The sequence below is a fragment of the Ammospiza caudacuta genome, chromosome 5 (genome assembly GCF_027887145.1).
Source record: "Ammospiza caudacuta isolate bAmmCau1 chromosome 5, bAmmCau1.pri, whole genome shotgun sequence".
NCBI classification, from domain to species: Eukaryota; Metazoa; Chordata; class Aves; order Passeriformes; family Passerellidae; genus Ammospiza; species Ammospiza caudacuta.
The window spans coordinates 65,382,723-65,410,350 of record NC_080597.1 but is presented as its reverse complement, the minus strand read 5'-3'; the positions used below and the strand labels follow the sequence as shown (position 1 = coordinate 65,410,350).

Here is a 27,628-nt window from a genome sequence, read left to right as displayed (position 1 = left end):
TGGGGGACGGAAAGGCTGGGGGATTTTTTTAGAATTACACAATGAGAAAGGTTTGGAATTTTTTCTTGTTATTCCAGTAGATTCTGGTGGAGAAATCCCCCTTCAGCCCTCTGGCCCAGTGATTTAATGCACAGAATGTAAATTACTCTGCACTGCTGGGCTTGGCTGGCCATGCCAGCCATGGACTCCTGGCCTGGTGTGTTGGGGAAGGAATAGGAAGGAAGGAAGGTAGGAAAACAGGATAGAAGTACTCAGGAACAGGGGACTAAATCAAAATCCTGGAAGGTTTAAATGAGTTAGGAGTCTGCACAGTCAAAATTTTTATTTGGAGGGATGCATTGATGGTTGGCTAAAGGGCAAAATAATTCTTTTGCACAAAACCAGGAAGTACAAGTGAGCTGCTGAAAGAGATGGTTACCTATTGCATGCTTGAAATGTTAACTGTCATAAACCAGAAAACTCAGGTTTAAAATTTAAACATTTCCTTAAATTATTAAACAATCAGTCTTTCAAAATGTGATTCTTATTCCTTATATAGGTCTTTTCATACTTTCAGAGCACATATGGGGTCATTTATTTAGTGGAGGACCCATTGACTGCAGTAGTTTCATAAATACTCAGTCTCATAGGTGCACAGACTCATGAAGTCTCATAGTTGCATAGCTCATTTTCATTCATACGTGCTACAGTTTAATCATTAATGGTGTGAGCTTTTACATAAAGTGAGTTGATGCTGGATGACAGTTATTCCTGAAAAAGTAAACAGTAGTGTTTTTACTTTGAAAAGTTACAAAGTTACATATTACTGTGCCTGCTAGCACATATTGTTTTTCTATGCTGTGTTATCATCTAGCCTGATTGATTGAGACATTATTTAGATCAGACCATTTCTTCATGCTGAAGTGGAATCAAGCTTATACTAGCTCATATTTTACTGCATTTTTCTTATGAAGCTCAAATTTAATGCAAGAATATCATCAGTGAATTGAAATGGCTGATGCAGTTCTGCAAAGAACACTCAGAGCATGCTAAGAACAGTCAGTTTTGCGTTTAGTTCAACAAGCAACTCCCTTCTATTAAATTATCACTAATTAAATATATAGGTAATAGGAAGTTGCCTGTGATTATTCTACATCAGCATTAGGCACAAGATGATTTGGGAATCACCTGAACACTAGCTAACATTCAGGGCAAAAAGCTGAGAAAAATTGGTCATTTGTTCTGCTCTAGTGCTGCAGTTCTTACGCACCACTCTTGTGCTGGGTGAAAAACAAATAAAAGCAAAGCAGCGAGCAGCTGGGCAGGAGCAGGAGCTGGACACTTACCCACAGAGGTGCAGCTTTCCAAAGTGAATGACCTCCCTCCTCCAGCCCTGGGTGGTGCCTGCGTAGTAAGTGCTGCTGGGGTGATGCTCGGTGGAGCAGAGGGAGCTGAGGTGGCTGCTGCTGCTGTAGCACAGGGGCAGCAGCAGGTGCCAGGTGGCCCCCAGGTCCCGTGAGAACTCCAGCTTCACTGGGTCAGCAGAGGAGCTGTCAGTGGTGCAGCCAACATTGATCTGGGGGCCAAACACAGAAGGTGACACAGGGCAGACTGTGGGACTCCCAGTCATTCTTCAGCCTCCCCCGCTGGGTATGGTGTTTGTTTAGTTCAGGAAAAGGGTGATTTGGGAACCCACTTAACAACAGGGATGATGCATTCAGGACACGCACATGGACAGGAACTCTTGCACATTACTGTCCTGTCCACGAGTATATCTCACCATGGGTTATGATAAAATGAATGTGATAAGAATTCCCCAATAACTTCTACCTAGAGAAAACCAAAGTCAGAAAGGATAGCTGCTAACATTGCTGGAGTAAATGCAGCAGCTCTTGCAGTCCTCTGGCAGGTGCTGAAATAATCACAGCATCAAGAAAATGTGCAGTATTAAATGAAGAAATAGTAAAACAAAAAGTGAAGCATTAACTTTTTGTTAATGCTGAGCTGTTAATTGCTGAGCTACACTATGATCCTCTTTTATGTTACATTAAAAAAAAAAAACCCAAAGCTTATCACCTCAATATATTCAGCTTTCATGGTCACTACCTATTTGTTCATGTATAATGGCAAAGCCCTAGAGCATCATAGCTGGACTGCATTTAGATGCAAGGTCTTAGTTTGGCAGTGTCAGACCTCTCAGGGTGTGCTCCCAAGATTCCTCATATAAAGAACAGTAGAAAAGGCAGAACATGAAAACCAATTCTACTACTGAAAAAACACAGACTGTTTAATACAGAATCTGAGAAAGTGCAAGTTAGTTTGCTTTCCTGTTACACTGATATTTAGATCTTCTTATAATTTCAGATTGCTTTTGTAAAAGAAGACAAATTAGTTCTTTACAGAATGACTGTCATATAAAATAAGATGTACTGATTACAAAGCCTGCATTAAAACTATGTAACATTTTAATATTTTTATATATCTTTTTAGCAAAAAAAAGTGTCTTTGTAGCATTCTATTCTGTTAAGAAAATCTATTTGTTTCTAAAACACAGTAATGCTTAGAACTGTGCATGAATGTTGAAAGTGTATCCTACATTGAATTTCCTTCATCACTCTTCAGTGCACATGAGTCCCATCAACCTACATTTGACTAGAAGGGTTGTCTACTCATCTGGAAGCTTAGAGAGATGCTTGACCCAATATAGGTTTTGACTCTTGAGACAGAGAGAAACTACTGCATTATGCATAACTCCTTCATTTACACTAATGTTCTCAAAAACGTGAGCTGAAAATGATGTTCTTACCACATATGGAAGTAAACATGTAGATTTTATGAGTTAATGCTATCAAGGCTTATGAATATCTTAAAGTCACCTCAAACATTTTTGTTCTACAGGCTCTAATCTATATTTTAAAAGAGGAAATGGTTTGCCTTCAATAATTTATGAATTAGTTGCATGACAGATTGAAGAGTGCATGAGTACACAGCTAAACCTAATTTTCTTGGAAAACCCTTAGTATCATTTCAGTAATTTTTATAAACTCCTATCATTTGCTGATTATTATGTAGCTCATATTAATGCAACAACATGCCACATAGTTGTTAAAAGCAGCCTGGTAACTGTGACATGGCAATTTATGTGCCAGATTATTTTCCAGTTTCTTAATGACAATATAATGACCTCTTTAAACTAAGAAATACTAACTGGTTACTCCCATCAATAGCTGCCCCAGGCAATGCACAGTTTAGATAAGTCAGAAATACAGTTTAGTTTAGACTCTTGTGTTGTCACTGGGGTACCTGTTTCCACTGAGAGAATGAAGCACAAAAATATGCTCCTTATTAATGAACTTTCTTTAAAAAAGAAAATAGGATGACTTCAGGCCACAATAGCCAAAAACCAGCTTCATCTAGACCAGCTATGATGTGGGCAGAAGGAAAAGGAAAGCAGAAGCTTGTCTTTGAGAAAGTACAATAGTGCAGTTAAGCCAGCAAGGCAGGAAAAATTATTTTTTACTATCACAGATGAAGTTGTAGCTCTGCACTGGTGAGCTTGTGGAAGTGCTGCACTCTTACCTGGAGCAGGCTGTGAAGTGGCAATTTGGACTCTCACCATATTTTGCTCATTCTCTTGCCTGCAGTTGTGACTCTCCAATGCATAGCACATGGACTTGAATGCTATCAGTGCAAGTATATAGGCATGGACAAAGTAGTAATTTAGGCAAGAAAGTAGAAGACTTTGAGGCAGAAATTTCCCTTATCTGTGCATTAAAAGCATTGTGATACATACACATGAGGGAGGGTAACGTCAAATCAATTAGAGGGGAAATTGGACAGGTTTCTCTATTTGGCAATCAGAAGAGCTGGGCAAATTCACCAGGGCAGAATATAGAAGAACATGAAGCAAAAGGCAAAATAACTTTCTGAGGACAAGTACCTCAAATTGGATGATAGTATTTTCATTGACACTCAGGTCCCTTGTGGTAATGGAGTGCTCTCCAACTTCATTTGAAACAAACACCATAGCTGAATCTTCTTCCCTGAAAATCAAGGAGAGGAGAGCTTTAGACTCACTTTACAAAGTCACTTCTCTCTATTGTATTGCTGAGGGAATCTTACGGAGCTCTTTTAGATGAATAGGGGCAATAAAGCCCAATGTTTCCACCAGGATAGAAAAACCAGTTGTCCTCTTTAGGGCCAAAGTCAAAGGTATCCAAAAGGATAATGGGATTCTTCAGGTTATTTCCATCAATAATGAAGTCATCAATAATCCAGATTTCTTCTTTTTTGCCTACAAAGAGAATGGAAATATTCCTATTAAGACCTAATACTAATATTATTAGAGAGCAGGACAGCAGCCAGTATTTATGGATTATGTGAAGAGGAGGGTGCTAAAAGTGTGGGATCACTATTTTCACTTTCCATGAAAAGAGTTTCCATACTGCTTTCCAGCTTGAACTCATGGAATTAACATGTATTCCCTAAAATTTATAGAAGGCACAGCAAAACAAAGAGTGAAAAGCAATGGGTGTTGAACAATTATCTTCTATTTAAATCATATTTACTTTGAAATTCTGTCATTGTCTTCTTCAATTAAGAAACATCTAAATGAGTAGTTGCTACACAGTCAAAGCAGGCTGAAAGTGCAATTTCATTCTACATCCTTGCACTCAGCAGCTTGTGTATGCCTGGGAAGAGTTCTTCCATAGGGAAGGAAACTCTGAAACTCTTCTCTCCAATGGATTATGTATTCATATATGTCAGAAAATTGGTATTCTCAAACTGAAGAGGAAGGATTAAATTGACAGATCTTTTGTGTAGCATTTTTTCATTTATCTAAAAGTGTTTGAGTTCATCAGAGAAAAGTTTAGATAATTGTTTTAGGCAGGGCACATCAGAAGAACGAGCTGAAACGGGATTGTCAGGACCAGATTTGAATTTGGGTTTTTTCATTAGGGGTGTGCTAGGAATTTGCCTACACGGAATAAACTGTTGCTGAATCAACATGTCTAAATGATTGCTGGAATTCTTTAGAGCTGTTAAATGTCAGTTTCTGCTTGGAACTGTGCTCAGAGTAACTGCAAGCAGAGAAGAGCTTCCTTCAGCTGGCACATCTCCTGTAATCAGGAGGAAGGAGCTGTGTTCCTCTTGTGGTTTTCCAGTCCTTTACAATTTAATCAAAAGATTAACTGCTCACTACATACTCTTTCTAAATGGGTTTTTAATGCCTAGTTAATTCTGAGAAAGGTAGGCCCAGTTCCCATTTACACTTGGGACACTTTTGTATAATTGGAGCATCCTAATGGGGCCTCAGTGTGAGTGAGAATCATGCCCATTAAAAATAATGAGAAGAACCCGAGTGAAGTTAACTTTATTGGTGTTTCTTGATCTCCCACTCCCTCCAGGGCCAAAGCTGATGCTTTTCTGCACACAGTCCAGGGATATCAGGTGAAGGTACTTCACTTTAAAGCATTCAACTGCTTTTTAAGAACAGCAAACATAATCCTGCAGTAATTCTAATTGCAGGAGTTCAAACACAAAACCCTCATGAATTAAGAGTCTCTCTAATTGTTCAGTTCAAGAAAATGCACTCTCTTAGAGATGCTGAGCAGTGCCAGCAGGGACCTGGCCTCCCAGGGCATGTCTTTTGCTCACCATTGTTGTAGGGCTGCCAGAGCCTGAAGCGCGTTGCGTTGCTCTGGGCTGCGTAGGGCAGAGGGACGTTGATGAAGAGCACATCTGTAGTCTGGGTGAAGTAAAACTCATCTATCAGGTGCCAGGTGATGCCACCATTGACAGAATATTGCAGCAGGATGGAATGAGACCTCTCAGGGGTGCCTGGAGCAGAAAGGACATGGATTTATGTTCATTGAAATCCAGTAAGTTCAAGGAAGTATAAATGAAATTATGTTGCTCTGACACCCACTACAAAGTATGGGCTTCCTTTAACAACAGCTTAAGCTATTGAGATGCTATATACACATTGTACACATATGACTTTCTGTGCTTTCTCTTGCTTGTTTGTCTGCAAAATGCAAATGAAATAGGGCCTAAATTTACACTACTGTTCATGATACATACAATTATACTTACATAAGAAGCTATCTCAGCATTACATTTTTTGAGATTAGAACATACCAGCTCCTCCTACTACAAACATATTCCAGTAATACAGTATTTATTTGCTTGTTTTGTCCAGCTACAAGACATTATCATCACCATCTGTAGCATCCAGGATAAAGACTCAGTCCCTATTCTCATAAATTTATGAGCCTATGGCTCTCACTGCAGACACTGGGATCAGGATATTCATGCCCAGAAATAACATGATTGATGGAGAGCACTGAGGATATTTATTAGCATATTTTAACAACAACAAAGCAATATTCTGTGCTTTAAACTGGGCCTAAAAGTCAGCAGAACTGACAGTAAAATTTGCATTTTCTAACTACCAGCTCCTCCTATTTTTTTTTACTTAGAGCTTTAAAGAGTAAAAAACAAAAGCTCATTACATCCCTAGTTATTAACACATGCTAATTAGAGCCCAGCACTCATTTTTGATGCTGGTTGCCGTACAAAGCTCAGCCCCCAGCCTGTACTTGTCCTATGCCTAACTTGCTGTCCACGAATACCAGTGTCCAAGGGATGGCATGCCTGAACTGAGGTCTCACTCAGACAAACTTACACTCTCTGCTCCCTTCTTGATGTGGCACAGTGATGGCATGTCCCCAAAAACTCAGTCAGGAACCAGCAGAAGGAAAGGACTAAGGGACAGCTTCTTCATCCCTGACTCACTGTGTGTTACTGTGCAAGCTTTTCCCATGTTTCTCATGTTAAATGAACCACGTTTGCTGAAACCAAGTGCCTGGTGCAGATGCTCCTGCTCCCCTCTGCTCCATTGCTAAGTATTCAACTGCTGTGGAGCAGAGCAGGGAGGTGCTGTTTGCAGCCAGGAGCTGATTTCAGCTTATCTGTGGCAATTAACAGTAAACAACACACTGCTTTTAACACTCACAGCTGAGAGATATGCCCAGCTATATCAACTTGTATTCAACATGAGGGAGCTTGTTGGGACTAAGTCCTGGATCCAGCAGTAGGGCTAACAAGTAATACAGATTCAATAAGGAGCAATTTCTCCTGGGCTTTCATGGTCTTACTCCTTGTGGGTCAAGTGTCAAAATCCAGGCTTGAACCTTTGGCTACTCCTGCCTTCAGAGCAATATTTTTACTCACTTCATTTTAAAATATTTTTTTCAAGGATCATATGAAGAAATATTACCAGGGCATAATTTTGTAAAAGAAGTCTTCACAAAGACTTTGCTTATAAACATGAAATATTTGGCATGTTATCATTTTGGGGGATGTTATGTTTTTGATAAAGTGCTAAGCCCAGTAATGAATAGCCCAATATATATTATTAAATGCCCATTAAAGAAAATCAATAATAATTCACAAAGAGCTATATTTTCACTCATCCATACACAGATTTGGCTAATACACTTATTTAGGAAGAAAGAGAGGGTTCCAAACTATTTTCAAGCTGTTGGTAAGTGTTGAGTCAGTTACAGTCCAGTCCCAGAGCACTGAGCTTACCACAGAAACTATGGACATCTTCCTTACACCAGAGTGAGAGGAGTTTTTCAGCATTCAGAGTTCAGCCTGGAAGTGTCAATTCTATCAGCAAATTTGGGGAAAAGTTCTGAAATTGCATGGGAGTGGCTCAAACCTTCAAGCAGTTTAGTGGTTCTCCATCATGTCACTCCAGACTTGGATATAATTATTTTTTAAAGCCAAGGATGACAGGGCCTTGGAGCAGGGTAAGACTGAATAATTGGCTTAAAAGTCCTTGTACTGGAGGAACTGTCACTAGTTATTTACAACAATGTGTAAAACTTCTCTTGCAAAGTCTGACTATTCTTCATATCAATTAAACAGAATTATGGAGTTTCAGTTATCTCTAAGCTACCTGCTAGGCAGTCAGATGGTAAGAGATTTTAATGCAGTGTACTGAAGCTAGAAAAGGAAAACCACTGTAGTTTACTCTTTGTCCCTTAAGTAATTTACTGTAGGCACAATTTTATTACATAAAAAAATTGGACAAATAATTTTTTCCCATTATAATGGAAAATCTCTATAAAACCTTGAGCTCCTTTGTTTCTTTTCTGCCTAAGACTTTACTAGCTGTGCTATTTTTGGTGATACTACAGTTCACTTTTTCCTTAGGAACTGCACAGAGAGCCATGTAGGCTGGGAGCAAGGTAGGGGTGATGCAGAATTTCAAACAAGCTCCCATATAGTCAGTCTACCATAAACTGTTGATCCCTACCATACACTGAAGTGGAAAATATCAATCTGTATTCTTTTCTGTGTTGCTACTATGTACTAACAAAGCTAGAGAAGTGATAGTAAATCAATGAGGATCTTACCTTTGGCAATAAATTTGAATGAAAACTGGATGTACACTGTATTAGTGCAGTCTAGATCTCTTGACACAAGCATTCTCAGTCCTTCCTGCAAATGCAGAATATGCAATGTAAGTTCTCATTACTGAGTGTGTTCTGCATCTTATTGTGCTTGGCTGTTGTCTGCTTCTGCTTGCTGGTGGCAGCAAGAGGGGAAGTTCTCTGTTCCACCCCTTTTCCCAGGCAGAAAATGGGGACAGTGACAGCCTTGGCAAAGTGAGCCAAGGTCTGACAGAGGCACAACTACATGGGCAGGTACAGGCACAGTTACAGCTCATCCAGTTCGTGCTCTGAACCCCTGGGGTGTGATTGGATCTGCCAGCACTGACTCTGACATTGAGTCCAAGCGACTGCACTCATTTGTTGTGCAAACTGTACAGTTGCCAGGCACCCTAATTTCCAGGCAGGGACAGTCCTCTCTTAGAGTTATTTTCTACATCTCAAAACATATTTTGTACAAATATCCTCTTCTGGGGCAACCTGTAAGGAAAGGGAGCACACAGGAAACCTCAGAGGGACCCTGAGACCCTGTCCAGCTCGACTGATGAGCTCACTGCTGTGTGGATCCTGGGGGCAGAGCCAGTCCCTGTTCTGCAGAGATCTGGCAAAAACCAACTCTCAGAGCTTCCCTCTTTCTCAAACCCATTCCCCCAGGGGAACAATCTAAAGGAACAAGCAATGCAAATTTTAGAAAACTCACATTTTGTGATTTGGGATTTAAATAATCTAAAGAGGTTGAACTGGAGTCAAGCTTTTGCAAATAAATACTTCAAAGAATTAATTTGTACATTATTTAACTTTTTCTTTGGGGGGGCACGTGAGTTCACAATGTCAAATGAAGACTTGTGTGAGCTGATAATTTGTGTGCTTGTGAACAAAATCTATTATTCATTTTGTTAAGAAGAGAAAAATTCAGAAAATATATGTCCTGGCCTTTTGAAACCTGCAGTCAACAAAAATAAGTCTTTAAAGAACTAGAAGACATCAAAATCGTAAAATTGAGTAAAATACAGGCAAACTACATAAACATTGATGACACAGACTACACACACTAATTTGTATTATTCAAAATACTAAAGAGCCAATCAGGAAACTTGAAGACAATTGTATTGTGTGCCATATTTCCAAATAGGTCACCTCAAGAACCTCAGTGTAGAATTTCATTCTTTTCCTCTGGTGGTCAATGAAGAGTTTATACCACAAACAAAATAATAAACAACCAAGAGATGAAACCCATTTGTTCATAAAAAAACAACTGTGGAAAACATGGCACGTGTTTAGGGTAGGAAAAGACAAGCAAAATCAAAATGTTAAATTCTAGCCAAAAGACTTCAAAATCAACACATGGGGCTAACAAGAGAAAATTTACTTTCTGTTTTTGACTCTACTGGTTTTCATAAATTTTTTAAAAAATGTGAGTAATCTCTGACCCCTTTAAAAATGAGAGCTGTCCCAGACTTGATGGTGTCACCGTTCAGGTTTCCCCTCTCAGCACCGTAGACTTCAGGCCAAAGGTCTGGATGCAAGTTACCATTGAAATCATCCTTCAGGACAGATGGCAGAGGAAGGACAGGGACACAGTAAGGACCTCCAAACCCTCTGTCACACCTAGCAACACATTGGGAAGAAAAGGTATTATCCATCTGGCCTGGATAAAACACATCCTCTCTATGAAGCAGCTTCAGCAGTTTCCTACTCACATGCAATGGGCTGAGTCACAGATGCCGTGCCCTGAGCACATCCAGGGGCATCCTGTAGCCAGGACCACATTATCAATGGCCCAAGAATCTACTCCAGAGGCATAGTTGTACTGAATCCATCTGAATCGTGTTCTGGGAGAGCTGTTAAAAACAAAGGAAATCTATTTCAGGATTCAAAATTCTGATCCACAAAGATCCACTAAAGAAAATCCCACAGACTTCTGAAGAAAAGCAGAATAATAAGCATGGCCCACTTATTTTGAAAAGATTCATATTCTAGTGGAAACTGGAAGTTTAAATTTCTCAGGTTAGTCTTTCAGGCAAAATTCCAGCATATTCTAAAGAAAGGTGCCCAAAGTGATGATCAAGAAAGAACATTGCTGAGACACTTGCTGATCAATAAGTGGTTGAGCAGAAATTAGCAGTTCCATTAGCATTTGACAGCTCCACGTGTTGCTAGCAGAATGGAAACAGTAAAATTGCATCAGTAAGGTAAGAAGTTATGGAAGTTCATTTATACAAAGTGTTGTGTTAAGAGAAAAACAATGGTTATATATATATATAAGGATGTATGAATATATATGTACAAATATGCACATGCATACACACTGCTGTCACTGCTGACTGCCTTGTTATCCTCAAATGAAGAAAGTGTTTTGGAGAAAAAACATTCTTTGAAAGATGATGTATGGCCCTCTGGAGTGAGCTGTGGAATTGGAAACCAAGATGTGAACTCCAGGCCCAGTTCATTTGCTGTGTGCCCATTTTTACCACTGTATTTTCTGGGTGATGAAATGTACAGAGGTAACATGTAGGGTGCTCTGAAGAATTACAGAACTACTCAGAACAATGGTAAGCAGTCACTTTCATTACCTGCTGTTCCTAAACTAGAGCATGGTTTTATTTAGAGAGATGGATGCCAGCACATCTGCCACATCCATTTACAGCCCTGTGATATCCTGAGGAGCTTGGCAGAACTCTCCTCCTGGTCAAAAGGTGAAGGTGGCACATCCAGTGACATGTTCTGACTTGCTCAGTGCTGTGACTGACATGCCTGAATGTTAGGTGACAACTTAATGTGCAATAACAGAAAACACTAATGTAGGAAAGGATGGATCAGGGAATTTATTCTTGCTTCTTATTGCATAAATGTTAGAAAAGCTGGTTTAGCATTCTTGTTCTTGCTGTCAGAAATTATAGGGAAGACTTAAGAATTCATTCATCAACGTTGTAACTTCCTTAAGTCCCTACACTTCACATTATAGCTGATGAAATATTTTGAAGTGAAATGTAAAATTCTGGTGGCGTGACAACACACATTTAAAAATTTAAAAGACATGCAGAACATTCCCAAGCTGGAGGATGTTTGTTCTAATTAGATCAGCAAAACCTTTGTCATGCTAAATAGCCAGAAGAGCAGTGCTCACTTGGTGGAGGGTGGGAGGTAGACAGTAACTCTCTTCCAGTTTTGGAATCTCTCTGAAGTGTAGATGGAGCTCTCGGTGTACTGCTGACAGCCGATGGTTGGGGGGACACACTCCTCTGTCACAAGGTGCCAGTCCCTCCCGTTGTTTAGGGAGTACTGCAGGTGGACACTGTGGGAATTGCTGTAGGGCTTGCTGCAACCCATGCTCAGCTCAAACTGCAAGAATGTGGAGGCTGACACGTGGAAGTCCCAAGTCTCAGCATAACGAGGTTTTCCTGAGCAAAGAGAGAAAAACCACAAATACAACAATAACAACAAATATGACAATAACAACAAATACAATAATAACAACAAATACAAAAATAACAACAAATATAATAACAGCAACAGATACAACAATAACAACAAAGTGTACCTTCGGCATATGCTTTCAATACTGTCATTCAAATTTGTTACCTCTATCTCCACCTTTTTCCAGCCTTCTTTTCCCTACAGATTTCTAAATACCTGGATTTGTCTATACCTCCCATCTTGTAAAACTCAATCTTTATGTAATTTATAAAACAGACTCATACAAAATGTAGTAATGTTTGATGACACATACCAATGTTTTCACTGAACATTAGAGCTGTATCCATAGACAGGCAGTCAATGTCTACTTGACCTCCTTGTATTCTGTACCAGCTTGCTTGTAAATCCACAGTTCCATCAAATTTATCCTGGAAGCCGGTCTGAGAGCTGTCATTCATCCCTATGAGCACGTCATCCAGAGCCCACTGAGCTGAATGCTTCCCTACAAAAACCAGAGCAGACAGGTTAGTGGAGTCCCTCTAAGTTGTTTTTAATGCCCATATGCTGTGTTCACTCAGTGAGCAGCGCTCAATCACACAGACTGAGCGCTGTTAAACAAGACTAAAACATTGCTCAAGGATGCACCTGGACACTAGAGCATGTTTCTATTACAGATGAACACAGGTATTTCCCTCTTCATTACTTTAGCTTCAGTGCCTTTGCCATCATATGCTCTTCCTCTGTTTGGTCCCTGAGCCCCTAGATTGGGGATTTTCATTTTATGGGTCACAACCTTCCTGCTATTCCCCACAGCTAAATTGGAAAGGCTCTGTCTAGTTCCCAAAATAGCTTTTGTATCAAACTGAATAGCACATGAAGGAAAATGCTGAAGGTTCTGCATATTGATAATATTTAGAGAAGTGCTGTTCTCCTTCCTGGAAATCTCTCTCCTCTTGCTCTCCAGCCTACAGGCATTTCACTTTCATCATCTGCAGCCCATTTCTTTGGCCTGCACTTCAATTCACCTTTCTACTGGCATGCTGAAAAGAACCTCTTATTACACAATTGCTGCCCTCACAGGAGGGAGAGCAAGGAAAGCCTTTACAATAAATTGTGAGCCTGCAGCAATGTGCCAGGACTCTTGCCTTGCCACCAAGAGGAACATGGGTCATGGCTGATAGGGCCACTCTGCACTGAGGAATGGCAGACAGAGGATAGTCCATGATGGAACTAACATCTCTGACCAGAACTGGTTGTCTGGTGTAGGTGCCAGTGTGGAGGGTGATATTTCAACTTCCAGTCATAAAACCTTGTTTATACTGGGAGCCACAGGGCTGATATCAGTGGCCTTAGGAGTGATGACCCTGCAGGGACAGATGTCATCCAGGTGCCACCAAGGCAAGTATAGGGAGCAACAGGCTGGACACTGCACCACTCATCAATGCAAATGATCATCACAGAGTGATGCTCTGTGGTGCACCAGTAATTGCTTAGCAAAGGAACTGTCTTCTTAACTAAATCACATCCCTCTTGTCTTGTCTATTCTCATACCTAGTGAGGACAATTAAGTCCAGCACATACAAGAAAATTTATGAATAAAATCATCCATCAAAATTATAAATGATGTCTAAGAAGCTGCATACCATAATTACCTGAATGTAAGCTATGTGCTTTGCTCCCCAAGGAATTGCTGTTGAAATGTACTTTGCTATATTTCTTAATATTGCCTTATATTTCCTGCAGATCCAGGAGCTGCTTCCTTGTGCAAAGGTAAGACTTAATCAGGACCCTTTTAGTAGTGGTAATAAGTCCCCATGTGAGGTGGGAGCTCTCACAGTGGCTGTAGGAATCAGTCAGCACCAGGGTTTAACCTTCAGGTGAGGATGTGGGAAGGGGCTGAGAGGTTTTGCAGGGGCAGGGGACCTGGGCTCTGGGACACTAGAAATGGTGGGAGCAGGGGGTCCTGTTCTGGAATGTAGAGATATTAAAATAGTGAGTTGGAAGCCACCAGGTAGGCAGATTCAAGGCTAAGTTATGCCTGCACTTCCAAAACAGAGAAAAAAATGAGACAGTGTAAGCCATTTGGCATCCCAGGTCACTCTATACTCAGGTAAAAACTTTGATCTTATTTAGGCTTTATTAAAATGTAATTTTTTTTCCTCCTCCTCTGTCACAGACATATTTTCATAAAAATCCTTTCTTTAGAATTTTTCCTTCTGGGAAGCTGAGGCCCCAGAAAAAGAATGTAAACAATGGTTATCTGCTGCTGTGGAATGCAACAGGTGCACCTGTGATTGGCCCATGTTGGATGTGTACAATTAAGGGCCAATCAAAGATCGAGCTCTCTCTGGGACAGAATCAGAGAGAGCTCCTTTATAATTCATTCCTTTTCTATTCTTAGCTTAGCTAGCATTCTGAGAATTTTTCCTTCTATTTCTTTTAGCATAGTAATAATGTAATATATATCATAAAATAATAAATCAAGCCTTCTGAACATGAGGTCAAGATTCTCGTCTCTCTCTTCACCCTGAAAAACCCTTGCAAGCCCTGTAACACTCCTCCCTCCTGCCATCTCAGCATCTTTGATTTAAATTTAGCTCTTAAACAATTTTACTCTTAAGCCCACTCATCAGTTTGGTGCTATAAAAGAAAATCATGGCCATAGTGTGACTCAGGAAAGCCCAAATATGCTCTTACAACATCCAACTGTTCAAAATACTGTGTTTTTCCTGAGCTGAGGTTTCTACCCAACACGTCTACACTGAGTAGCCCTGACATGTGGGATGTGTAGAGCTGCTCAATGAGTTTTTGGGCTGTCCCTGCTTACCATGCTGTGGCTGCCACCAGCGGAAGGCGGTGGCAGGGGTCTTGGCCTCCCGGGGTAGGTCAATGGAGACCACCTGGGGCTCCAGGTACGACATGAAGTCCAGCTCCCGCAGCAAGCTCCAGGTGATGCCGTTGTCATTTGTGTACTGAACAACCAGTCCTGCATTTAAAACGAGCAAGAGCAGTGAGTGAGACTGTGCAGAGCAAAGAGGGAGGGAGCAGCTCACCCTGTGCCCTGGAGCTGCCAACTCCCACCCAGCGCCCAGGCATGTGACATGTGCCCCACCCTTTGTGCAACTCCTGGCCCAGGAGATTTCTGTCCACAAATTCTTACTGCAAAGGCCTCAGGTTTCTCTGGTTGAGATGGCCCCCGAGGTATTAGAATGGCTTTTTTTTCCCAGCCCCACACCGGAAGAAGAAGTTGAGATTTGTCACTTCTGCTTTTCAAGACTGTTTATTTTCTCTTATCTCATACACTCTTTCTCTGACCAGCTGAGATCTGTCCAGCAGGTTGGGTTATGGCACAGTGACTGTCCTTGGGGTGGTGTTAACTTTTTATACTAAGAACTATGTGTACTTTATTTACAATTATTTTTCCAATATCTATCACCTATGTTAGACAGTCTGTCTTTATTCTAAACCAATCAAAAAGTGTCACCATCCCAGCAGATGACAGAGGAGAAGAAGAAGGAGAAGAAGGACAGGACACACCCAGATTCCTCCATCTTGCTTCTTGAATCCCCATTCTAAAACCCCAAAATTCTACTTTTTCACCTTGTGACAAATTAACTATCATTCTACTCAAACTCTTGTGGCTTGTAACTCTTCACACAAAGTTGGTAATTGTTTCCATGGGTTAAAATCGAAGGCACAGTTGTCTTTGACTCCATACAAGGTCTCTGAGCCCCTGCCAGGGTTTTGAATCACCCAGGGCAGCCAGAGAAATGTCCTGGGTCCCGACACAAAGGTGACCTGGGTCACCAGCTGCCACATGCCATCTTCACTGTTTTCACCAAACTCTAAGGATCAAATCTTTTACACCCTCAGGGAAACTAATGATCATACCACAGAAATGATAGGAATAATGTGATTTTCTTAAACATAGTATTTATTTCATGTTGGGTATCCTTGAACTTTATGTGAAAGATTAAGTTATAATTCTGATAGCTGGGATTACAGTCCTCCTGCTATGTATGCAAGCTCACAGCATCCTTGGAAATTAATTATCACAATATTTAGAAAATTTAAGATAGTCTTTGTATCATGCATACAGTATGGCACATACTAGGACAAAACAGAAGCCCAGCAGAGCTCATCAAAAGGGGTAATACAAGAAAGAAGCATCTGTGTATATTTCTTCTCTTAAAACTCTTTTATATTGATGCATGCTCCAAGACAACGGATTTTTTTTGGTATCTTATTGGGTGTCTCATTTGGAGCAAATGAGTGGACAATCAAACCCTTGGTGTAATCTGTGCTGCAAAATGACAGCTTTCCTCAGGGAGTGAGTCAATGTAAATGCCAATTATCAGGAAACAATCACTGATGTTAAATACTTTATACTGAGAGGAAAATTAAATTTTCTCATCTCCCATGTCAGTGGTCTGACTTCATGCAACTACACCACTTTACATGGGAATCTGCTCCCAGAATGCTGATCCTTCCCAAACACAAGCATCAGTCCTCCACCACAGTAATTTTAAGCATGTGGATCAAATAAGAGAGGAGGCATCTGGGAGAAATTAATTTATTCAGACTAAATAAATTTTCAGCTGCAACTTTATCATCTTGTGTTTTGGGTAAAACATGCATAAGTTTGTTTTGGAAGGCAATTTTTTATTAGACCCACTGATGTAGTTGAGAAGATGAACAAGTTCTCAGGTACACAATTCTACTTCAGGTCAGAAATGGAGTTTGCCCACTTTATCCCAAACTTGAATTTCATTCCTTTTATTTCAGACCTTATGAAAAGTCCTGTGGACTTGTAAATTTATCTGTTTTCCAACACTATAAAGTAGTTTAATACAAGCTACTACAGCTTGCTTTGTAAATGTTGTCTTTCTTAGACCATCACAGCTCCCACAGTTACTCCTACAGATGGATCACCATTAGGTTTGGTGTAACTAATTATAACTAGAAAAGTCCATCAAAAGTAAATAACTTTCTTCAACATTTATGAAAACTGAGGAGGCAATTGATTTATACGAAAAAAAAAATCTTCTTGATTTTGTAAATGCAAAAACACTGCAGAAGATGCAAAATGTAAAAGGCTTATAATAAAGAAAAGGGGCTTTACCTTCATTCCTGGCTCTTGGTCTGTTGCAGGAGTTACCAACACTCTTGCTTCCAAGTTGTACATAAAATTGAACTAGCCTTTAAAAAAAACACAGAATAAAAAAGAAATGTAATCATCTTCTGATAGCACAAGATCAGTCAGGATAATTTGCACCTCTTAGCTAATGGCATTTTCAGTTAGGTCCCTATTCCAGGATTATTGATAAAGCAGTATTTCCAGAGAAAGCAAACATGGGCATGGTAAATGCTGAAAGACCCAAGACAGAAGAAAGTGATGTGGTTTATTAATCTTGTGCCTAATAAATGTGTTTCAGAGTGAGTGTGAGAAGTTAGCAGTTCCATCTCCCACAAAAGTTGCAAAATCTCCATAGCAGGCAAAGCTGTTCCTTACATCAGATCTTACCTTGGCCTATTGTAACCAGAAATTAGGGAAAGATTTAAAATACAGCATTAAGTTGTAATAAAATTATTATATCCTCCTTAATCAGCAATCCTTTTTATATCCTTAAATTCTTGATGTAAACAGTTTTCAGTGTAGTGAGTTCACTGAACATTTTGTGAAGCAAACCCTTTAATTTTGAACCTATACGTTATGATTTCATTGAATATTCTCTTGTTCTCACATCATGAAGTGGTGAAGAAAAATGTTCCTGAGCTGCTTTTCTTGCAACCTGCCCTGTGCTTTTATCACTTCCCTACCTTCTCTTGTTCCTTTCTACTGTAAACCATGGCAACTACTGCATCTGAGTCTCTGCATGAACACATTTCCATGTCTTCAATTTTTCCCAAAACTATTTTCAGCAACCCCTCTAATGCCACAAAACTCCTTGAGACAGGATTGCTGGTTTAACTGACAGAACTCTGGATTAGTCTGGAGCATCCCTGTTTAGCAATATTTGAATTAAGTACTATTCCATCCCTGTGCTCCAAAATATTGTTAGGTTGGGTTTTTTTCCGCCCAATCTGCAGTAATGCCATGGTTTCCCTGCTGAGATTGTGTTTATTGTTATGACTCTGTGGTTTTAGAGTAGTTTACATTTTCTCCTAGATACACACTATTGTGCTATATATAAACAACAATTAATTTCAATTAATGTCCTGCTGCTCACTCCCCAGATTTCACTGCATGTCTCAGGCATTCTAGGTCATAACTAAGGAAAAGAGCATTGAGATAACTCAGAATGCCATCACCCCCTAATCTACACATTCTTCACAGGTTGTTTCCATTGCACACCAAAAACAGCACCTGAGCAGAGCAGAGAAACTGGACTCAACCCCATGATGGGATTTTGTGTGCTGAAAGTTGGCAATGCCATTCTTCTCATTGCTTCCTGGCCAAGTTTTAAATTAGGATGGTAGAAAATCAGGCCTCATTAATTCTCTTGACACAGATAAAGTCTTTATTTAAAACATAAATTTTGAGGTGCATTTTTGCCATGCAAATAATTCTCTGCAAGGACAACTCTTTTTGCTTTAGAGGATTTTGTTCTAATTTGCAGTAATTATGGTAAGACCACAGACAAGCTACATCACTACAGCCAGAGCCAATAAAATGCAGACAGGACTCCAATTTCCCTTACCCACTGTTACATGCACAATATCATAATCCTCCTCTAAATCCGGATTCTAAATCCAGCTGCATTCCAGTTCTGTTACCAAAATCTGTGTCTATTGTTTGAAATGTTTTGTATACCCATAGGGTCTAGGACAAGGCAGAATATCCTCATCAATCTCATTGCTAAGATAACCCCACAGACAGCTCTAGACAGTCAGGCTCACAGTACCATTCCATTTAGCCAGGTAAATTCTATTTGTTTGCTGCAGCTCTGTTGTTGGAGACAGTGTTCAGGCAGTAAAACTCTAGACAGAAGCATCAGAGGTGAAGAGATTTACAGTCCTGTGAAAAATTCTTTTATTCTTGCCAAATGTGAAGATCATTACAAAGCAAAACCAAAGAGCAAAAAACCCTTTCTGCAGAAGGGTGAATCAGCCCATCTGATCTCCAAGTGTCTGACCCAGAACAGCTCCCTGGGATGGTTGCACAATCATTACCAATGGAGGCTGTAAAGCAGATGGGAGCCAAGTCAGCTAACAAGCCAGATGTCACCACTTGGAAAAAATATTTGTTTATTCCATGGTTTTTATCTAGATGCCAGGTAGGCACTGTGTGCAAAATACTCCCACTGAACAGATAGTTAAGGGTGTCATAAGGGACAGGACATCAAAATGGGAGGCAGCAGCTCATCAGCAACCAAAATGCATCTATGTATCATACTGTCAGTCAGAAGGGTGGGAATACTGCAGTGAAATTGTGAAATTGTGCCCTTGGTGTGTTGGGGCATGCAAGAGGGAAGGAATGGAGAGACTCCAGAGGGTTTCTGAAGTGTAGGGCAAAAAAAATTGTCTGGGTGAAATGAACTTTGACACTTACAGCTCTTTTAGTGCTATGCGACATTCTCCCAATATCTGGGGAAAAAATGGTGTAGTCAATCATATGAAGGAATAAGGAGGCAATAGGACAAACAAAGCTAAGATTACAAGACCACTTATTGTATATACTAAAATTTGAGTAGTTTTTTATGGTCATTGGCTCCCAGCACAAGCTTTAGTTTGAAATGCTTTTAGTGTGACACCTGGGTGTGGCAGCGCCCTGTTGGGCTGCTCCCCTGAGCAGCATCCCATACCTCAGGCAGGCAAATCTCAACCCCATGGACCATGCTGTGCTGGGGAGAGAAGGGAAAAAGGGAAAAGGGCCTTTGTACTTAAAAAAAAAAAAAAAAAAGAATAAAAAAGTCTGCATATTCCTTACATAAAATTTACACTTCACATTCAAAAAGCTGTAACTGATGATATGGAACATGCATAGGTAGATCTGCAGGAATTCAGAATGAAAATAAAAATTTAGTGTCCTGTAATATTTGTCAATTTTTCTATCAGGCTCTTCCATGCATGATTTAACAAAACAAGATCTTAAATGGTCTGGGAAAACACTATTAACCTTAAAAATAAGCAGCTTAAAAATCTACTGCAGGAGTTTCAGCCTTCCTATTCACAACCCTCAATCCACGTATCTAACAGTATGTCTTTCAAGGCATGTTTTCCTGCTGTTTACTCAGTCACCAAAACCCCCAGTCAAAAAACCCTTGCAAAAATAAAAGATAACTGTGCAGGGGCTAAGATGATCCCTAATAAGATAACTGAATTCTATGCAAGGCATTACTGAATGCAAAAAGTAATACCAAAATGGGAAAAGTACTTCCCTTTAATCTCCCCTTTCAAGTGACATTAATTTTAACTCCAATAATGAAAAAATTTTCTAGGCTGAGAAATTATTTTCTTTTTAGTGTATAGGCCTTTCAGTTAACCCTTCACACTCTCACAAACTTCATGTACCTTTAGAAAAAAAGACACAGTTAATATTCCAGATGGCCTCAAACATTTAAGCGGGATGCATCTGTTCAGAGCAAGGTGTCTGTAGCTGAATGTCTGAGTTATACACGACCAAACTCAGGCTGTCTTACAGTTAATGAAAGAAAGAAATAAATAGGTGTTTGCAGAAGACAAACTTCTAGCTGCTCTTTTAGGATGAGTTGTGTTGCCCTTTTGAAGCAGCCATTCTCTCCTCTGAACACAAAAGCAGCCTGGGGTAATTGCTGTAGCCTAAAAAGTTCACGTTCTGGTCAAGCAGCATCAGGTGGCTACTACCTTTGAGCACACAATGAAGAAGGCAAAAAATCCATGTTAGTCCCATTTGTGTATGAGACGACCACTATGTTCTGTCTAGCAAACAGCCCAGGGATGTGGCTTCCAGCTTGAATTGTTCAAGGGAGTTAAGCTGCTCACTGTGATGCTTACAAAAAAATAAAATGCTGTTTTATTTTGACATAACAATCATTTCCAGCAGGAGAGCAGCTCACACTGTGAGTACATGGTCAGAAGAGAGATTGTAGTTGCTCTTACCAAGTGTTTCTCTGGCCATTTATGTTTTTGGGACAGATTTAAGAGACAAAATAACCATATTCTTGTGCAAAACAGAGGCAGTGGTATATTAAAAACATCAAGAAAGAGCATTGCTCAGAATTTTAAAATGTCTTTTGGCTTTTAAAATGGTTCAAACTTTGCAAAAATGGAAAGCTATAAATATGAATATCTGGCATTAAAAGTGGTTTCAAAGTAATTGTAAAACTAAAGGGAATACTTGGCATTACAAAAGATTTCTTCATGAAAGAAGGAATAACTCAAAAATAGAGTTTTGAATGCAGAATTCTTGAGGAAGTAGTCTAGACTACTTCCATTATATTGCTTCCCAGGATGAATAAAAGGATTTGAAGACAGTGGAATAGAAGTGCTCACATCTTCCCAGAGTTCCAGGGCAAACGTGTACTTGTACAAAGCATATTTGTCAAACAATTAATTAGTTTAATTAACAAGTAATTTACATAATTATATAACTATGACATGCATTTGTCAGACATGCAGGGGACAGAAGGAAGGTGGCTGGTGCAGTGCTGTGCAGTACCAGGGAGCAGCTGAGGACTTCCCCAGAGCAGCAGCCCCCACACTGTCCTACAGAGCCCTGCTTGCCTGAGCTGGAGTGATCACAGTAACCTCTGGCCAGCCTGTGCTGAGTGATCCCACAAATTCAATTATGGAGCAAATCACGGCATTATTACTCTCAGAGCAGTATTTGTCAGAAGAAGTATCTTTTATTAAGCTAACTGCCAAAATTGTAGAGTGCTCAAGGTTTCAGGTGCCTAATCTCTCATTAGACTGGACATAGCTGCAGCAAACTCCAAGCTAAATAGTGGTTAGAATTAACAGCCCTTTGTTCATCCTAATTACATTAATCAGCTAGGCAATTTGAGAGAAGAGGATAATTGCTACCAATGTAGCAGGATTCAGTGGCAGCAGGGAAAGAGGTGAAGGCTTGTTAGCCTCTTGGCTATGCAGAAACAATTCACATTCCATTCCTTTGCACTTCTGACAAGTGGAGTAATTCACAACATCTGGCAAGCTAGCAACAGCTCCTTGCTATGCCATCCTCATGCCTGCAATTCAACACAGTCAGAGGAAAAGGAGCTTTTCTCCCCAGCTATGGGCAGAGTCTTAGCTTTTGTGCATTCTCAAGATCCTGTCTTCTGCCTTAGGATACAATGCAAACTATCTTCTCAGAAAGATAGCGAGTTAATATTTTATTTTATGCTGCTGTTCCAATGTCTCTAACCTAAGTATTATCTTTCAAAAAGAGGAAGTCGTACACCAGAATGAACAAAAAAGTATTTTTTTCTATCTTTCAGAGTTCTTGTACAGATTATGACTACCATAAAAAAACATTTCCCACCTTCTCATATCCACACTTGCAACTGGGCAGAACAGAGAACATGAATACACAGGTAATTTTGAGAAGCAGCACTGACCTGATATTTGTGGTGTCCAGGGGAACAGTCCTCGCCTCCCTTTTGCCAGGTCCATTGAAGTACAGAGATTTTCCATCGCTGAGCACACCACAGCCTGTCCCAACCTGACCTCCTGTTATCTTGTACCAGAGAGGGCTTAGCTTCCTCTCAAACCTGTCGAACATCTCACTGTGATTAGGCACATTAGACACACAGGTTCCATGTGATGCTTCAAGAAAAAAAGAAAAAAAAAAGGAGATGCTTTGGTGAAACTGTGTTGGACAGAGTAAGGGTCAGATACAGTGCACTGGCACATGGTTCTGTTGCATCTATGTGTGACAAAGCACCAGTCTTTTCTAAGAAAATACCCTGATGACTGGATTGTACCTTTTTAAACCCACTTTACAAATTTCTGTAGGAAGAATAAGCCCTATTCCTCTAAAGTCTAAGATGGCTTATTTCACTAGGTAAAAAACAGCCAAGCTTTATGTTGATAAGGGATTTTTTGCAAACAGAAAAATATTATCCTTCTATTTAATTTTAAACAAATTGAACAAAAGATGTTAGCTTATTGCTTTGTTGGTTGAGGGTTGAAAAGACTGCAGTGTGCAACCGGTTGAGTCAATCTTTTTTTTCACAGGGTTTGCATTTTGGATTTTTTTCCTATTTCAGCATAAAAGCCCCTGAAACCACAAGTGAGCAGAATTTTCCACAGAAGGGCCTGTCAGAACATATGTTCCCTCCTGGTCCCATGCCATCTGATGGCCAGGGGACTCAAAAATGGCAACAATTCTTTTGAAGATGATCCAAAGGCTTTTAAGCAGACTTTTCAGTTTATAATATTTTATTTTGTTTTCTCTTTTATTGCTAGTCCCTTCCCATTCATACAGATGGTGATATTCAAAGATTGTGCTTGCCAGGAACATCAACGGCGTCCGCTGCCTTCAGCCGCTCTGCTTTGCCTGTGCTGAATTTAATTTAACAAAACAAGAAAGATTCCTCTTGGCAGCCCATGCAATATATGTCATCGTATATTTTTCCGGAATATTGGAGAGGAAAAGCAAGCTGTCAGTTCACAGGTATAACTCAGCCAGTGCTGGCTGCAATGCCCCTGAGGGGGGCTGTGCTACCTGTGTAGCCCAGGTCGCAGAAGCAGACCCCCGAGACGCAGTCGCCGTGGCCACTGCAGTAGCTGGGGCAGGGCTCCGAGATGTAGACGCCATCCAGGCCGAAGGGAGGCACGCTCTTGTGGGAGCTGCTCTCCTGGATCCAGCGGAATCGCGTCTTGCTGCAGAGAAAAAAAAACAACAGCACTGCTACGCTGGGGAAGATGAAATGGGAAAGCCTTATGAATATGATTGCCTGGCAAAAGATTTTGAGAATATGGAAACCATAAGTGAGATTGAAATGAAAGCAAGATTTGAGATACCAAGCCTTTCTCTGGCCCATATCCATCAGTGAGAGGCAAAGAACAAATACATGGTTTTATCAACAACAGTGAATGATTAACGTAACTCTGAAGATGCTTTTTACTACTCAGTCCAACCTGAAGTGCTAATTGCATATCAAAATTCCTGAACTTCATTTCAGTTACTGAACAACTGGAAAACAATAGTATAGCCAGCTGAAAGTCATCCCCTTTTGATTAGACAATACCCTCTGCTTGCAGACAGGTCCAAGTGTCAGAGCAGACCCTACTAGCATAGCAGAAGGGGCCCAGAGAGTAGTTTTTAGGGTTTAAAATGTAATACAGTATAGTAATGCAATGATTCTTATAGGCTGTATGTAAATGCTATAGGACTTGTACTAAATTAACTAGTGAAAAATAGAATATTCATCACAGAAGAAGATTTATAGTGTTGTAACGAGAACTTCATCCTCTTTTACTTTTTCATCCTCTCTCTTTTCCTCTTGCTCTCTCTCACTTTCTCTCTCTCTTTCAAACTCTTTGGAGCTCCTCTTGGAACCCTGCTCCAAGCAGGGCCCTGCACTCAATTCCATGACCTGGCTTCAGAGATCTCTCACCTCCATCTGTCCCAACCATCCTACCCACCCTCGCTCCTATTGCTGCTCCTGGCTTCAATAGCTGCTGCTCCTTCCATGAGATTAAAAGGACCTTTTCCCAAAACAGCCATTTGCAAATAGGATGCTTGGATTTCTGTCATGCTGCATTTGTGCAACATTGCTTAAGGATATTTCTTTCAGACTTTTTGGCTGCATTTTGACTCCCTGTGTTTCTCTGGCCCATATCCATCAGTGAGAAGCAAAGAACAAATACGTGGTTTTATCAACAACAGTGAATGATTAACGTGACTTTGAAGATGCTTTTTACTAATCAATCCAGCCTGAAGTGCTAATTACATCCCAAAATCCCTGAACTTCATTTCTTAGAGTATTTTTGAAAGGAGCTCTGTGATGGCAGCAATGCAGAGTTTATGACAGGATTGTGCACTTTTGAGTAAAAAACATTTACGTTATTTGGATACAAGAAAAAAAGCCACTCTCTAAACAGAAGTAACAAGTCTGACTCATCAATCTCAAAGTCAAACATCCTGACAGTGAGATGGAGATGCAGTAGACCTGGTAAAACACGGATGAAGGAACAAAAATATCACTAAGAACTTGTCTAAGGCTGCTGAGCTGACACAGCTGGCCCAGAGACATATGATTGACAGTCCATCAGTTCATACTCTAAAAGTCTAGTCCCAAATTTTAATGACAGGGTTTTCTGACATATTCCTTCTTGGAGTGCCTGCAGATTCCTCCATTGAGTGGGGATACAATAACTAAAGGTTAATCTTTGAGACTGAGCAAAAAATTTGCCCACAGTCATTATATGGGTGAGTAACATCAATCTCTACTAAATAATAATTTTTGCTTTGATATTGTTGCTTTGACACAATTGCTTTGATACAGTTGCTTCAATGTTGCTTCATAGAGCACTATATTATAATAGTTGTTATGGCTCCAATACTGTGTAGTAAATAATTCTGATTAAGATCTTCTTGTCTAATTGTTACCATAATAAATCATAAATAAACATGTTTATATAAATATATCTAGTTTGCCATCCTTAATCCTGAAGGACAACCTTGTGTAAAGGTTAATTTACACCTGTATAACCATTTAGACATAAACCACTGACAAAGTCCAGGGCTAAGATTGGATCCAGCTGCACCCATGTTCCCCTCTGAGAAGGAGTTAAGAAAGCAGTGGGATTCTTTCTTGACCTCATGACTCAGTGGGAGGGCTTCCTTAATAAACTTCATGAGAAGATCCTACTCTACCCACAAATCTGACTCACTGCATAGGAAGTTTGTTGAAGAAAAGTATTTTGGTAATTAATTTCCAGTCTTTAACTTTTACGATACTGATCATGTTACATGAGCTCCAGAGAGGGGAATGGATTTAAAATCTCTTTGCCAATATAATGGGTTAACTAATATCCTCCTTGCTGCTCTGCCTAAAAAATAATAAACCTATTGCTTTTTCTTTTTTTGCTGTGCACTGGGATTTGGTAGATCATGCTCATGCTTGGTAGCAAATAATGAAATGGGATGCTCTCTGGTTAACCCATGAACCATGATTTCCTAAGTGGCCCACAACAAACTCAGGTCTCAACATCCCAAAACACTCATTGCAGTCACAATACTTACATTTTCAATGTATTAGCATGAGCTTCTTATTCCTGATCACATTACTGCACATAATGCCAAACAGATTGCTACTATTGATTCTGCCCTGCTTGTTTTGGGTAAATCAAATCAGCTGGTGTCAGATCTGTGCAACTTGGCACCTGCTTTTATTGGCTAATTACTGAAGAAAAGACAAACTTGTTATGGTACATACTCTATTTCAAGTCCTTGCAGCAGAGGCACCAGCTCCCCTGCTACAAAATATGCCACACACTGAAATGGGATTAAGGATGAGGGAGAAGGATGGGTCAGAAACCCAGAGACAGCACAAGAAAAGCTGCTGGGAGGGTGAGAGGCAGGGGGACATGGCCAAGGGCCTGGTGGGGTGGTTGTGCTGGCAGTGCTTGGTGCATCCAACAAATCAGATCAGGGTATTTTACTGATGGAGTAAGACAGAGTAAGGGGAGTGAAGAACTTCACCCAAATCCAGATAAGATTTGGGTGAAGATCCAGAAAACCCTCCTGATTTCAAGGCTTGTGTCTTCCACCATTTGATGTTTTCTCACTTGTATTAATCTGGGGCTGAGGTTGTGCTTGCAGATGTGCCATTCTTCCCTCCTTTGCCTCTGGCTGTCCCGGCTGCCTTCAGTGACACAGCACGTTATGCATCAGCTCAAATACCTTGCTAAGGTTTCTTTGCCTAGTGGTAACTAAAATTAATCCTGTTCAAATGGCTTATTTAATTCATGTGACTTACCACTCTCTTGCTGGTGCCTTTGACCTAGCTGATATGGATAAAGACAATGAAAGGATTGGTGTCAAATTAAAAAGTGCTGGGTTCCTTGCTGCTTTTTAATTTAATTATCTATTACAGACCAATCTGACACCTTTAAAATGGAAAATTCACACTGCTTGGGGCAGCATATATTTCCCCCAGCTCTGTCATATTTTAACGCTGCTTTTATTCACAGCTTTGCAACTTTTTCCTAATGTACCATTCTAGAAGCAGCTAAATAAGCTAATCCCCGTGTCCCACTGGCATCACTGGTTTACAATGCACCGTACCTGGCTGCGAGCAACCTGGGGATAACAAGAGTAACTCAAAGTCTCCTGTGTGGTACATGGAGGGCTTGCTGAGCTCCGGGAACACCTGTGAGACCGTGTCTGGACGGGCTGCTTGGGTCCAACCCAGCTGGCTATTGACCCTCAGCCCACAGGATCTTACACAGACCAAAGCAAAAAACCAGAAGTGCTCTTCTCCATGTGGGGACAAATGTCCTCTGTTAATTAAGTTGAGAACCACCATATGGAAAAACCCGTGTGGCAAGAGGCCTGATGGGTCATGGCAGGAGAGTTTTATACCTGGGGAATGGGGAGCGGAGGAGGAGGAGCATGGCCAATGGGATACCAGTAGGGAGGGGCAAGGGGAGGGACTGACCAGGGAAGAGATCACCGGTGGGTATGGGGTAGAGGGGTGAGTGAGAGAGAAACCGTGTGATAGGAGAGGGGGAAGAACAAACCATGTGATACAACATAAATTATTCAGTGCAATATAAAGACTACTCTGTGAAAATCTCTAATAACCCAGTGCAAAACAACAACTAAATAAACTATT

General features: G+C 40.4%; 1 protein-coding gene across 1 annotated transcript in view; it reads right to left on the bottom strand.

Moving 5' to 3' along the window:
• The window catches only part of RELN (reelin), a 240,566-nt gene that overhangs the window by 42,524 nt on the left and 170,414 nt on the right, over positions 1–27,628 (bottom strand). Inside the window, exons 29-41 of the mRNA XM_058805958.1 lie at positions 23,509–23,666; positions 22,400–22,607; positions 16,984–17,060; positions 14,689–14,847; positions 12,175–12,363; positions 11,572–11,845; positions 10,145–10,285; positions 9,875–10,052; positions 8,409–8,493; positions 5,638–5,820; positions 4,102–4,273; positions 3,920–4,022; positions 1,326–1,555 (exon numbers count right to left, since the gene is read on the bottom strand). Of these exons, the coding sequence (XP_058661941.1) occupies positions 1,326–1,555; positions 3,920–4,022; positions 4,102–4,273; positions 5,638–5,820; positions 8,409–8,493; positions 9,875–10,052; positions 10,145–10,285; positions 11,572–11,845; positions 12,175–12,363; positions 14,689–14,847; positions 16,984–17,060; positions 22,400–22,607; positions 23,509–23,666 (2,157 nt within the window). The remainder of the gene's footprint in view (positions 1–1,325; positions 1,556–3,919; positions 4,023–4,101; positions 4,274–5,637; positions 5,821–8,408; positions 8,494–9,874; positions 10,053–10,144; positions 10,286–11,571; positions 11,846–12,174; positions 12,364–14,688; positions 14,848–16,983; positions 17,061–22,399; positions 22,608–23,508; positions 23,667–27,628) is intronic.